Source organism: Odontesthes bonariensis, chromosome 24 (assembly GCF_027942865.1).
Source record: "Odontesthes bonariensis isolate fOdoBon6 chromosome 24, fOdoBon6.hap1, whole genome shotgun sequence".
In the NCBI taxonomy this organism is placed as follows: domain Eukaryota; kingdom Metazoa; phylum Chordata; class Actinopteri; order Atheriniformes; family Atherinopsidae; genus Odontesthes; species Odontesthes bonariensis.
The window spans coordinates 5973356-5987135 of NC_134529.1; the positions used below are offsets into that span (position 1 = coordinate 5973356).

The window sequence follows — 13780 nt, forward strand, 5'->3', positions numbered from 1 at the left end:
CCGTCTTCTTCATACTCTACAACCAGTGAGCGAAAAGCATGGCCCTTTCTGTTCATTTATTTAAAACAAACTGTCCTTGCTCATCAGCACCACCATGTGGTGTTACATTAAAGTGCAACGCCATTCATTCATTCTTACACCTGAACTGTCAAAAGCACCTGAGTCTGATTATTCAAGCAGTCACTTTTGTGATATTTATTTCACGTAATCCACAACAAGCATTTAAATTCTCAACTTAAATTTAAAAATTTTTTAAAAAAGAACTTTATAATCAATGAAAATAGTTTCATTTGCGTTTACATTAATACGAACGTTTCAAAAAGAAAAATACTTCAACCCTTCACACAGATTTTTGTGCTTCTTGATTAAAACAAAATGGTGGAACTGACTGAACACATCAAAATATAATCAATTGTACTGATTCACAGGGAAACGCCACGGCAACGATCTGAAGAAGCTGCCTTCACATCAGGAAACCTGTTGCACAAGAAAACAGTGTTGGTGTATATCACTTACAAATGTCTACTTATGTTAGTATTTTAGTGTAATTGTATTAAAATGATATAAAAAGTCCCTGCATGTTCTGCCGTGTTCTACTAAAGCTCTACAAAGACCTGACGCAACTTTCTAACAATATAAAACGATGCGATGACCAAACTGTGAAACGTCATTAAGAGTAACCTCTCAAGGGTGGTCTTTAAATGATAAGAAGTCTCCATGTGAGCCCTGCACATGTACAGCCATACGCAGGACTCTGCTGACATGTTGAAGAGGCCACAAAACGGGGTGGACACCAGAGTTGTGAATGGCGGGATATCGGCCCCCTGAATGCTCCAGAAAGGCTCTCTTGAGTTGCTTTAAATTGTACAACTGAATAAATACGTCTCTCCACCCCATCCAATTCCTCCCTGCTCCTCCAAACAGAGGGATGTCTGACGGTTGCCTACTTCTGGTAAGTTACGAAATACTCTTAAAGCGATACTCCGGAGTAGATTCAACCTGGGGTCATTTGAACCGTGACATCCAGCCAAGTAGCTCACCCGCAGTTTTTCCGATATTGGCTGAACATCAGCTGAGTTACTGAGTTATCCCAAATAGCTTAGTACAAGCGCTAATGGAACCTGGCAGTATCTCCAAAATTACCACACTAAAATCACATGCCATGACACCAAACTTCTACAGTAGTACAAATATGGTCTGTACTCACAAAACGATGCATTTGGAAGTTTGAAAATAGTCCAGGAGTTTATTATTATCATCAACACAAGCCTGATAGCTTCTCTGCTGCTAAAGCTGCGTCGACGTCACTTCCTTGATCTGGGAGCTTCAAAGTAAGATGAGGGTTGATCTACTACTGTAGACAACAAAGTATATGCTATATTCTACATGATTTTTTTTTAATTTTTATGTTGTAGAGTTGTGAATTTATTTTATCAATGGAGAAATTGAGCAGCCTTGCTTTGTTGTCTACAGTAGTAGATCAACCCTCATCTTACTTTGAAGCTCCCAGATAAAGGAAGTGACGTCGACGCAGCTTTAGCAGCAGAGAAGCTATTAGGCTTGTGTTAATAATAATAAACTCCTGGACTATGTACAAACTTCAAAATGCATCGTTTTGTGAGTACAGACCATATTTGTACTACTGTAGAAGTTTGGTGTCATGGCATGTGATTTTAGTGTGGTAATTTTGGAGATACTGCCAGGATCCATTAGTGCTTGTAAGAAGCTATTCGGGATAACTCAGTAACTCAGCTGATGTTCAGCCAATATCGGAAAAACTTCGGGTGGGCTACTTGGCTGGATGTCACGGTTCAAATGACCCCAGGGTGAATCTACTCCGAACCATCACTTTAAGTACGTTCAAAAACCAAAACCATTCCTTTAAAAGAAGGCTAGTTACTTATTAGAATGTGAAATACCTCCTACGGTAGAGCCCTGTAAACTAAAGATATCTTGTAAAGGCCACTCTATCTGAATAAGTACTGATAAGATGAACTGATGCTATTCTTTCTTACATTGGCTTGATCTTGAATCAGCGCTGACTGACATCTTCCTCTCGGGTCCATCAATGTCCTCAACTTCAGAGCCCTCCTCTTCCTCACCTTCAGGGCCCTCCTCTTCCTCACCTTCAGGGCCCTCCTCTTCCTCACCTTCAGGGCCTTGAGGAAGAGGTTTAGAGGAACTCTCCATCTGGAACCTGAATGCAGTCACAACAGAAGTTTAAAATGCATAACTGTTTTGGTTTCCTGATATCACAGATTTCTGGGAACGTACAGAAGTAAGAGCGTACCTGAGTCCCAGAAGGACGTCCACGTAGTTGGCGTGTCCGGCAACAACTAGCTCTTTAGCAACATGGACGCCGTCTGCCAGAATGTCCACCTTCCAGTGTGAGTTGGACACAAACTCTGTGAAGGAGATCTGGAGGGTCTTCTGGTACAAGCACTGCCGGAAGAAGACCACCGCCTCGCTGGTCCACTGTCCGTCGGCACCAACTGGCTCCACCCCCCTCAGGACACAGGAGCAGGTCACCTTTGGGAGCTTTGTTGGCTCCACCAGAAGCTGCTTTAGCTTGGAGACATCACAATACGGGATGCATTCGTAATCACCGTAATCCACGAGCCTGAGGCCTACTGCGGCGTCCACGTGCACGATTACGGCCCGACACCACTTGTTTCTGGAGTCTGATTTCAGCATGCAGCAGGTTCCTGGGACCAGGTGGGCATCGGGAAGTGGAGCCGTTGGCTCCGACAGGTTGTCCAACATAATGGATACTTTGTTCTCGATGGGAAACAAATCGTCAAGAATGACGCAGAACTCAAAGGGAGACGTGACTGCGGCAGCAAAGCCAGAATACGCCCGGTCTGTATCAAGAGGTGCACAGACGAGCCGTTGTGGGGCGCTTCTGTCTGAAACGAGTCCTTTCTTTTCTCCTGTGCCCTCCCTTTGGGTTTCAGCAGGTGATGGGGTCTTCTCTCCAAACTGCTGCAGCGAGGCCTTGATTTGATGGGTGAGGAACAGTCCACTCATGACGATTTCAACCATCCAAAGGTGGTCGTCCTCAGAATGCCGCACAAACACCAGCCTGACCTCGGTGCCTATGAGCGTTTGGAGGGTCTCCCACCAGTATTTGCAAGCGTCCTCACTCTCACCGAACCCAAAACTGTTCATCTTGCACAACACTGCAAGGTTCGGGAACTTTGCCAAGTCTCCACTCTGGTGTCGAATGGAGCCACTTGGAATGTCTTTTGTTATTCCATGATCCACCAGGAACACCTTCGATTTTTCCTCATTTACATGCAAAACAACAGCTCTTTGCCACCTGTTGTCCTCTACTTGGACCAAGCACTTGAGGCCTTGTTTGATATCATCTTCATCAACTGTCCTGCACTTGCAGATGTTGTCAGATACAAGTCTTTCCAAGGCCATGAGCAAGTTGCTGGACCTGCTAAGTGTGATGTAAAAACTGCCGTTACTCTGGACCGACAGAACTGTCCCATTCTCCATGTCTCTGGCTTTAAGAGTTGGAGGAAGGATTAAGTTTGTGCGACCTCTCTTTTGGGTTTTTCTGCGACTCTTCTTTTTGTAGTGTTGCTCTCTCAGGCGTCTGAAGGGTTTGACTTTCAGTTTGGTGGGCAGGGTCACAGGTGCTGACTCAGGCATCGAGTTTCTACCTTCATCGGCAGACATGGTTCCCACAGACTTTTCATCCTGGCAAATGTCCTCGCTGAGGTTCTGTTCACAGGATCTCACCTCCTCTTCAGTGTCGGCTGAACTCAACTGAGACGCTTCACTTACAGTTAAACAACTGCTTTCAAACGTGGCATCAAGTCCAACCTCCTGATCAAGAATCTCGACCTTGACGTGCCACTGAATCCCGTATAGATGAATGAAGTCAACCATGAGAGGCTTCTCCATCACAGCATCAGTGAAGGAAGCCTCATTTTCATATGTGCTCGTGTTCAGCAGTGAGCACGGGATACTGAATCTTGGCTGAGAGCGATACACCGTTGGCAGAGGATAGATCTTTTCCTTCCTAACGACCGCAGAGTTCCCATAGTCCACAAACTCTACCTTGAAACAGGAACCGTCTTCTGCGGTCTTCAGAACTGAACGATACAAAGCCCCATCCTCCTCAAACTCAGCCAAAGCAACATCATTCATTTTTAACGATGACGCCGTCTTCAAAGAATCCCTCAAAACAGTTGAGTTGAGATCTTCGTACATTTTCAAGATGGCGGATTCATCCTCCGACAGCTGCAGGAAGAAGCTGCAAACGGAGTCGATATGGGACACGTAACATTGTGCCCTGAAGCCTACACTCAACATCTTGTTGGGCAAACACAGGAACTGGGGTGTTTCTGCTTCCTCGCTGTGCTGCGTTGGCTTTGATTTTGCATCTTGGCGCTCTTCTTGGCGCCTCACACGGGGGTCTCTTACAGCGGCAGAGTCGTTTCTTTTATTCTGAACTTGTTGTTTTACTTCCGTGTTCTTGTCCTTTTGACACATTTTGGGATTTCTTCTGCCCTCGAGGACTTTAGGCGTAGAGGTCTTCTCTTTGGGTAGAGTCTTGCGCTTGATTGATTGATTTGTGTTTTTTGTTGGCCGGGTTTTACCTTTAGTCTTCGTGCTGCTTGTGGCAAAACTAACGGCTGCCACTGGTTTGGGTTTAAGATTGAGGACGAGCTCCTTCACCTTCTCGTTGATGTTGATCTCTCCGTCAAACAGCTCGACATCAAACGAACCATCTTCCCTCTTTCCACGGATGACGGCTCTCACCAGCTTGTTGAGGACGGCAGCATTTAGCCATTCTTTGGCGTCAGCATAGAGCTCCTCCTTGGGTACCGAAATGAGGTTGCACCTCACAGCCTGCATCGGTGTGCACAACAGATCCGCACAGTCTCGGGGAATGAACGCAACTTTATTTTTCTCACAAATCTTTGCGTTTCCGTAGTCCACAAAAATCACGCTGAGATGCAGAGGCGACGGAGTGGGCAGAACCGAGCCGCGGTACCACTTGCCATCTAAATATTTTGCCAGACACAGCTTCTTCACAACAGATCTCGTACTGGCTTGCATCAGTTTTTCAATCTCATCCGAGATTCTCCTTTCAAGCTTCTCAATGATGTCGATGTTTCTCTGGAGATGGCAGTAGATCTCGAACTGACTGTTAATGTGGGTGACGAAGACTTGTTCCTCATCTCCTGAGTTTAGATCAAACGAAGAGTAGACGAAAGACTCGGGAAACATTGCCGAGTGCTGCTTTGTTGACACAGATGTTTGTACTGCGAGTCCCTGTTTTATGAATGTATTTGCTACGCTCTCCTGTGTTTTGGCGTTGTAGAGAAAAACAACATTGCACAGCCCTTTGTTTTTCACATTTAACTGGGAGACAACTACACATCTCAGACCGTCTGCGCTGTCGATTACGAAATCTTTCAGCAAGCTACACGCTTCTGGACTCCAATCCCCACAGTTCCTGTGGTCTGCGGGTTCGGTCACATCGTAAAGGCTGCACCTGAAAGCTTGTCCTTCCAAACAAAGAAATTTTGGCATCACTGCCTGGAGACTGTGCTCTCTGACTTGGATGATCGAGCCATAGTCGGCCAGCACCACTGCAACATGACCCTTCTGTTTTCCTATGATGAAGCCCCTGTACCAGCGGCCATCTTGAGGTGACTTGACAACACAACAGGACTCGCCTGGCTGGAGGGGGACTTTGTGAGCCGAGTAATATTGCTGGACCTCTTCCATCAGTTTCTCCAAAGCTGGAACTTTATCTCGATGCTGGCACCAGAAATCTGATGGCGAGTTGATGCAGGGGCAGCGCACAGCAAACTCAAACCCAGGCTTGATATTCAACGTTTTGAAGCTAGCTGTAGGTTGAACTTTGTCAATTTCATTTTTGAACAAATTCTCTTTCTGTTTGCATTTCTCCCACTGCTTCGACTTTCCACTGATGTCTGACGTCACAGTGCATTTTAAGCGTTTACTCTTTCCCGTTGCACGTACCGTGGGAAAGTATTCAGCAAGATCCAGAGAGACCAAGAGCTCAGTGATGCTTTTATCGCTTCCAATCTCATAGAGGTCAACGGCAAATTTGTTTTTCTTGATCTGGACAACACGGACGAGCAAGGCTCTGTCTGACACCGCTTTTCTGAAAGAGTCACATGTGACGCTGGACCAGAAGTCATCCGAAGGAAAGACATTAGCAAGAGTGCAACAAACGGCAAAAGCTGATTGGCTGGCAAACGCCTTGGGTATGTTCTTGATCAACATGTGGGGCACTTTTTCAATGTTCCCAAAGTCAATAAAGAGAACTTCAGCTCCGTGCTCCAGAGTGTCGGTCACTACACCCCTGTAGAAATGCATGTCTTTCTCATAAAGTGCGCAACACATTGCCCCAACCTCTGGATTCAACAGAATATCTTCATCCAGCTTCACTTCACTGAAGTAATCTGCCATTTTTCCCATCATTTCCTCAAACTCATCATTGCGTCTTTGCGTTCTGATCCAGAAGTGATTTGGATCCTGTGCGTGCTCCACGTAGCCCACAAAGACGGAGCCCACCTGCACCTCCTCCGCTGCCAGCGTTGTGCCCAAAGCTTCGCCCATGACCGTCTCATAGTACCCGAAGCCTCCCTGAGGCGACGCTTTTTCAGGGTCAATAACTGGCTCACTGGGAAGCTTTTCACTGGGCTCTTTTCCCACATGTCTGTCTTCAGAACCAGTAAAAGTGATGGTGTAAAGATGCTGCTCCTCATCGAAACCACTGATCTCCACCTCCAACACTTCTCCGAGCAAGCCCGCCTTGAGCAAATCCAACTGCTCGGTTTTGGTTGCCGTGTCCTGATTGGTCAGTGAGGAAAGAGCGCATGGAAACGCCATGATGGGTGACGAATAAAAATTAGGTGGCAACCTGTGGACGTCTTCCACTTTGACAGACTCGGAGAATCCGTAGTCGATGAACAAAACTCTTACTTGAGAGTTGACTGGGAGGAACTGCAGAAAGCCTCTGTACCAGTTCCCATCTTTTCTTTTAACGGCGCACAGCTGACCCAAGTTCTCTGGAGTCTTTCCATTCTGTTCTTCTGTTCTGAGCTCACAAATCGCAGCCAATTTCTTTGACATTTGCCAGAGATCAGTCTTCACATGGACCATCTGACAGAAAAACAGCCCAGGGTTTACAGCAGCGGTCACTCGCACTTTAGCACTTGTCCCACAACTCAATCTGGGCCCACAGAAAGACAAAAAGTCTTTATATCCCTTCAAGCTGTATGATTTGAAGCTAAATTGTTGTTGTCTTGACTTATCGATGATTAAGTCAGGAGGTGGCGGTATGTTCTGTTTGAGTGGCATATCTGTAAGCATCTCAACCAAGAGGAGGAAGGTATCTGTGTCCACATGCCTCCCAAAGCCATGTTGAACCAGGTCGTTGTTGATGTCGAGAGCTTCCAACAGGATGACACTGTGAGGAAGGACGGCTTGCATGAAACCTTTGATACTTTTGCCAGTCAGGCTTGACAAATAGTCCACGAAAGAATGAGAGCAACTCTGAAGAAGCAGCACATTTGAAAGAAAGCCACAAACTATTTTTGGAGGCAGGAACAACAGGTCATTTGAGCAGGAAGATATGTGGGCGATGTCGACGCTCAAAACGTTGCCGTAATCTATGAGGAACACATCGAACAAGTCCTCCTTTCGGTTCTGAACTCTTCCTCTGAACCATCGAGCTGAAGTCAGATCTTCTACCAGGCAAAACTCTCCGATATCCACCGCAGCTCTCGACTTTGGTACGTTCTGGATTTCTCTCTGCAAGATGTTATAGTCGAGTTCACACGTGGTGAGGTACTGTCCCTGGAAGTGTATCAGGGTGGCCTCGGGGCTCCAATCCAGGTGAGTCAACCTGAGGTCCACCGGCCAAAGAGCACATGTCGCTGATGGACCCGAATCTTGTGACCTGCAAATTGAAGCAACTTCCATTAACCTTCAGTCCCAGATTCATACCTAACGTTTATTTTTCAGAGATTAGGGGATTATTTTGACAAGCACTTGCAGAATAGAATAGATGGTTTCATTAACAGTTCCAGTCAGACATTTACATTTACTTATCATGGACATGATGTCATGACTACGGAAGCCTAAAACGGCCATACATAGATACATACATTATATTCCATCCGTTTTCTTGGGAAAACAAGATAATTTTCCTCCCTTTTCCCATGATAACGAGATAATTTTCCTCTGTTTTCTCGTGATAACGAGATAATTTTCCTCCGTTTTCCCGGGATAACGAGATAATTCATTTGTGTGCTGCGTGTCTGCTTGTGGTGTATCTGATCGAGCACTCGGTTTATGACTGTGACACTCCAGGTATTTGGTGATTGATTACTAATGTATGTGGTTATGAAGTTGAGCGGCTACTAAAAGAGCACAAGTCACAGCCTCGCCTCCGTGTATGTTATTTACCATAGAGACTCACAATTCACGCTTTAATAGTCATGCAACAACTACAGAAACTACAACACTGCTCATGTGCAAAAGCTCAAACTCTTACCAAGAATAATTGTCTCATTTCTTGTAAAAAAAATCTTATTACTAATTACTACTTTTAATGAGAACACATATATGACACATATTCTTGGTAAGACTGAGTTTCTGCGGTGTAATGAGATGTTGGGGAATGAAAAAAATAAAATAAAATCACACTGAGGAAATATTTCTGTATTTTATTTTTTAATTCAACTGATTTTAAAATTGAATTATGATGTTAATCTTATTATTTCACAGTTAAAGCGGAACCCCGGGGCATTTGAAGCGTGTTTCCATTGCTAGAGGTTGTCAAATACTGTTAGTATGACACAGAGAGGTGCAGATCTGTGCTCCCTGTGTGAAGATCGATCTGTCCGCGCAGCCTGTCATGCGAGGCTAATACGTGGTGGCTAAGGGGCAAGCGCTAACCCTTCCACGTAAAACAACAACTTGCACACTGCAGAAACGTCACACCACTTTATAAACCATCCGACAATAAAGTCACAACCCTTACCATCAAAACCAAATGCATGGTTCTCACATTACTGGCATGGGGACGTTACAAAACAACTTTATAAACAGCATGTAACTCACCGGCTGGTTGTAGGCTCGCGCATGTGAAAGCCCAAAAGAGTCGATGGACGATAATCCCATATACAAAACAATTATATTCTCTAGAAAAACTGCGTTCAAGTATTTAAAACATTACAACAATACATACCCAGTAATATTCTTGTAATGTTTTAAATACTTGAACGCAGTTTTTCTAGAGAATATAATTGTTTTGTATATGGGATTATTCTCCATCGACTCTTTTGGGCTTTCACATGCGCGAGCCTACAACCAGCCGGTGAGTTACATGCTGTTTATAAAGTTGTTTTGTAACGTCCCCATGCCAGTAATGTGAGAACCATGCATATGGTTTTGATGGTAAGGCTTGTGACTTTATTGTCGGATGGTTTATAAAGTGGTGTGACGTTTCTGCAGTGTGCAAGTTGTTGTTTTACGTGGAAGGGTTAGCGCTTGCCCCTTAGCCACCACGTATTAGCCTCGCATGACATGCTGTGCGGACAGCGCTATCTCCACACAGGGAGCACAGATACGCACCTCTCTGTGTCCTACTATCACTATTTGACAACCTCTAGCAATGGAAACACGCTTCAAATGCCCCGGAGTTCCCCTTTAAATCATATTTGGTGAGAGAACACTGATTTCCGGTGATGGTCATGTAAAACAAAATGGACCAGAGAGGCTACTTATAGCGCACACCTTTAGTGTATCAGTGAAGTATTTGTTCTTGTTTTGTCTTAAAACTCAGCTGGTAAACTATGTAGTTAATGGCGACGGAGGAAAATGATCTTGTTAACTTACGTGAAAACGGATGGAATAAAATGTATGTATGTATGGCCGTTTAGGGCTTCCGTACGTACAGTGTGTGGCTTTTAACGGTTTCTTTGGACAACGTGCAAAATCAACATAGATGAAAAGTAGTGCAAAAACTGCAAAAACGATCATTTCAGTGGTACTGAAAGTCTTAAGTTGCATCTTAATCAGGCCTTTTCACTTCCTTTTAGTGATGATGACCGACTCCATGCCCTATAAAAGGTTTGTTTGACAGCACTCTCTGGATGGATTTAACACTTGGTACAAACGTCCAAGTCATGAATGTTTTTTGAAGCCATTTCTAAAATCCACAGATTCTAAGATCATTAACTCAAACTAAAGATTGTCCTGATCTGATCACAAGTGTCATACTCAGAGTTTCAGCCACTGCAGGTTACTGTTTCTAAAAGTTGAACTTTACTAGGATAATAGCAGTCTTGACACAGTTTTTTCCAATAGCTAACCGACTTTTAACTGGATTTTAAATTACATTGTTTTTCTTTCTATATGTCGGACTGATGAAAGTAGAAATAAACATAAAAATGCTACAAACTTGTCAAGAACAGCTTCATTTAACTATCTTTCGCAATAATGCCAATTAAAACCCTGTAAGTTCAGTCACCAAATACAGCAATTTTACAAGTTTAGTCAAAAGGCTAATTATTAATTATTCATTTAATGCCCTTCTTGATACTAAAATGTTTCATAAATTCCTAAATATTCATGTTGATCTTAAACACAACACAAATCATCATGTCCACGGTATGTTTTGTACATAAATTAACGATAATTGACCAAAGCTCTGTTGAAGTTTAAGCTAATGAGTAAGTAAAACATTCCAAAATGAAAAAGGCTTTATGTCAAGTACAAGTATGTAAACTTAGAAGCAAAGGTCTATATTCATTTTACTGTAACATTTACAACAGATTTGAACTTACGAAAAAACGGTCAGTGTATTTTATGTTGCATATAAAGCCACGCCGGTACCATTTTATTTCTTTAACATGGTTTTACTTACTTTTCATGATCTGTGCACAGCAGGGACTGCATGGTAGCAAAAATAAGGGTCAGTCACATCTCCAACAGAACCTGAGGGGGAGAAAACATGTCACAGTGGTTACATTTAGCAAACAAAAGCCTAAATCAAGGATTTATCAGTTAATTGGGACCTTTTATAAAAGGTAAAAGAGCTACATCTCAGACTCTGCAGGCCTCAGTTAGCATGTTAAAGGTTAAAGGTCATGACAGCACAGTTAGAAACAGACTGAACAGGTGTGGCTTGTGTGGAAGGGCTGCAGGAGAAAGCCTCTTCTCTCTAAAAAGAACATGGCAGCACAGCTTAGGTTTGCAAAGCTGCATCTGAACAAACCACAAGACTTCTGGAACAATGTCCTCTGGACAGACCAGACCAAAGTGGAGATGTTTGCTCATTATCACTTAATTTTTTTATGAATAAACTGACTTTTTTAGCCGACACAAATACCAAAGTGCTCTTTTATTTCAAAGGATTTGTTTTGTCTTTCGGTTACCTATTAATTTGTGGGATTAATAGTGTTTACACCAGAGCTGCAAATGTAAAATGTTCATCTGTTCGTATTAAACACTTAATGCTCCTTATCAGTCATTTATCCCCCAACGGCATAAAAAATTAGACTATATGCTTTTTTTTTTCTTGTATCTGTAAAATCCTAGTGATAACCCTACTTAAGAAACTCCTTCCATCCAGTTATCTGTTCAAAACTCTGCATCTCTGATGGTATGGTGGGGTATTCGTGCCTGTTGAACTGGAAACCTGCACACCTGGAAAGGCTCCATCTATGCTGAAAGGTTTATACGGGTCTTTGTCAGGGAAGGCCTTTCATATTTAAGAAAAAGTTCAACCAAATACTGCATCTATTCCAACAGCATGCTGTCGTAGTAGAAGAGTGACCTGCCTGCAGTCCAGATGTTTCACCAAAAAAAAAGCTAGAACCCTGTATCAGACAAGAATGGTCCAACAGCTGGTCTCTTCAGTTCCCAACTGTTTACAGGCTGATGGGACGCTACACAGCGGGAAACATGGACCCGTCCCAACCTGCCATCACATCATATGATCTAATATCTTCAATAAAATAGTAAAATGTTTTCATTTGATTCAGTTTTGTTGGAACTGTGGTTGTTAAAGTAATTTAAGAGCACAATTTAAACGGGTGAAAACAGGATTTCCAGGTAAGAAGGTGCTTTCTACATTAGTTTCACAAGGTTCTGGGTAATTATGCTGAGCTCCTTTCAAAGATCCACCACTTCTCGTTAATTTGGTGGGACATGGACATGCTTGTGTCACGTGTGGTGTTTTTCTGTCCTGTTCAAAACAACCAGTTATGAGAAAACTGTAACTTCTCACCTGTGAAGACCATGTCCTCAGGTGAGGTAAACATCACATTTTTCTCAAGTTGATCATTAAAAAAAATTAAAAAATCGACTTTAATGTGCTTCAACACATAGAAATTGATGCATTCAGCTGTTTAAATCCACCGTTTTATTCCAAATAAATGAATAGCAAGCTGATACTGTTACTATCATAAAACCTGATGGAGGACATTGATAGTCTAATAGTCTAATCTCGCGAGAAATGCTAAGTATCGCGGGATGTTAATAGTAACGAAAAATTACAGTCTTACTACCATTAAATTAATTAAGTCAATAATGTTTCGTATCTACTGTATTAAAGGGCGTAAGAATCAGGCCATATTCGTAAGTATTTAAGTTTATATGATGTTTATGGAAAGGTCCTGTTAAAATTGGCTTTGTTCTTAGCTGTACTTTTTGAAAATAGAATTGTTAAGCTCTCTAATTAGCTTTTAATGTAGCTATCTTAATCATATTTTCAGATTTAAAGTTCACATATTTGGTAAACTGTCGTTTTCCTAACCCACCTGGTGAAGGAGGATGTCGTGGCAAACGGAGGCTCAGCAGAGTTTCTCCTAGCGGGATAATTTCAGGGTTTTTTTCAGCGGGAGTTAGCGAGGAAAGTGCTAACGCTAAATAACTAACGAAATTCGTGACGGGTTGGCGAGTTTAATAGGTCTAAAACTAACTAAATATCAGTCGGTTTTATCCCACATTAACGTCAGGAACTAGCAGCGCTGGTCTGTTCGTGACATTTCTCTGCCTGCGGTTACCTGGCTCACCTTGGTGCTACTTTTCGGACTTGTTGAACCACGATATTCGCGCCAGGATGCTGCAGCCCTCCTGCAGAACGTGTTCTTCTTCTTCTTCGGTTTTATTGGCGGTTGGTAAACAACGAATTGTTACTTTAGCGCCACATTTTGGTGCGGAGTGCGGCTCATAAATGATAAACAACGTTTTTATTATAATATCAAAACATGCTAACATGAATTGAAATATAGTATGTATGAGGTTAAAACAGATTTTGTACAATTCTAACGTGTTTTAAAGTCAATATTTGAGCACCTTTATTCTTCAACGCAGCCTGAACCCTCTAAGACAAGCTTTCTTTTAATTTGTGTAAGTAGTCTTCAGGAATAGTTCTCAAGGCTTCTTGGAGGACTTTTTAAAGTTCTTCTTTAGATTCTGGCAGCTGTCGATAGGCCTGACACTTCTTCTTTTGTCCTCCAGTTTCCTCAAATGTTTTAAGGACGCACTGCACACCATGCTGAGACATGCTAAGTTTTCAGCTAATAGTTCTATACGAATCACCGTGATGGTGTGAAAATACTATTTTATTTCTGTCAAACTGTGTTATCTTTGGTGTTTTACAGAGATATAACAAATTAGATTTCACCAAATTATGATTAAATGATTCATACATCAATGTTAAGCAGCTTAACAAGCTGGAAACAACAAATGACACATAAAAACAATGATT

The 13780-nt window shown here is 42.7% G+C and overlaps 1 protein-coding gene across 1 annotated transcript; it reads right to left on the bottom strand.

The window, feature by feature from the left end:
- Window positions 1-463: 463 nt before the first annotated feature.
- On the bottom strand, window positions 464-10962 carry tdrd15 (tudor domain containing 15). The gene is made up of 4 exons (XM_075459786.1): window positions 10931-10962; window positions 2291-7957; window positions 2016-2197; window positions 464-477 (listed from the first exon to the last, which is right to left on the bottom strand). The coding sequence occupies exons 1-4, from the start codon at window positions 10960-10962 to the stop codon at window positions 464-466; spliced, it is 5895 nt and encodes a 1964-aa protein (XP_075315901.1).
- Window positions 10963-13780: the final 2818 nt, after the last annotated feature.

Excerpts from the sequence above, each read along its gene's own strand:
- tdrd15 (XM_075459786.1), bottom strand. The coding sequence starts at position 10,962 with ATGCAGTCCCTGCTGTGCACAGATCATGAAAA. Across the intron at positions 7,958-10,930 it reads CTGTGCACAGATCATGAAAA|GTCACAAGATTCGGGTCCAT; the intron begins GTAAGTAAAACC and ends TTCAATTTGCAG. Across the intron at positions 2,198-2,290 it reads GACGTCCTTCTGGGACTCAG|GTTCCAGATGGAGAGTTCCT; the intron begins GTACGCTCTTAC and ends GACTGCATTCAG.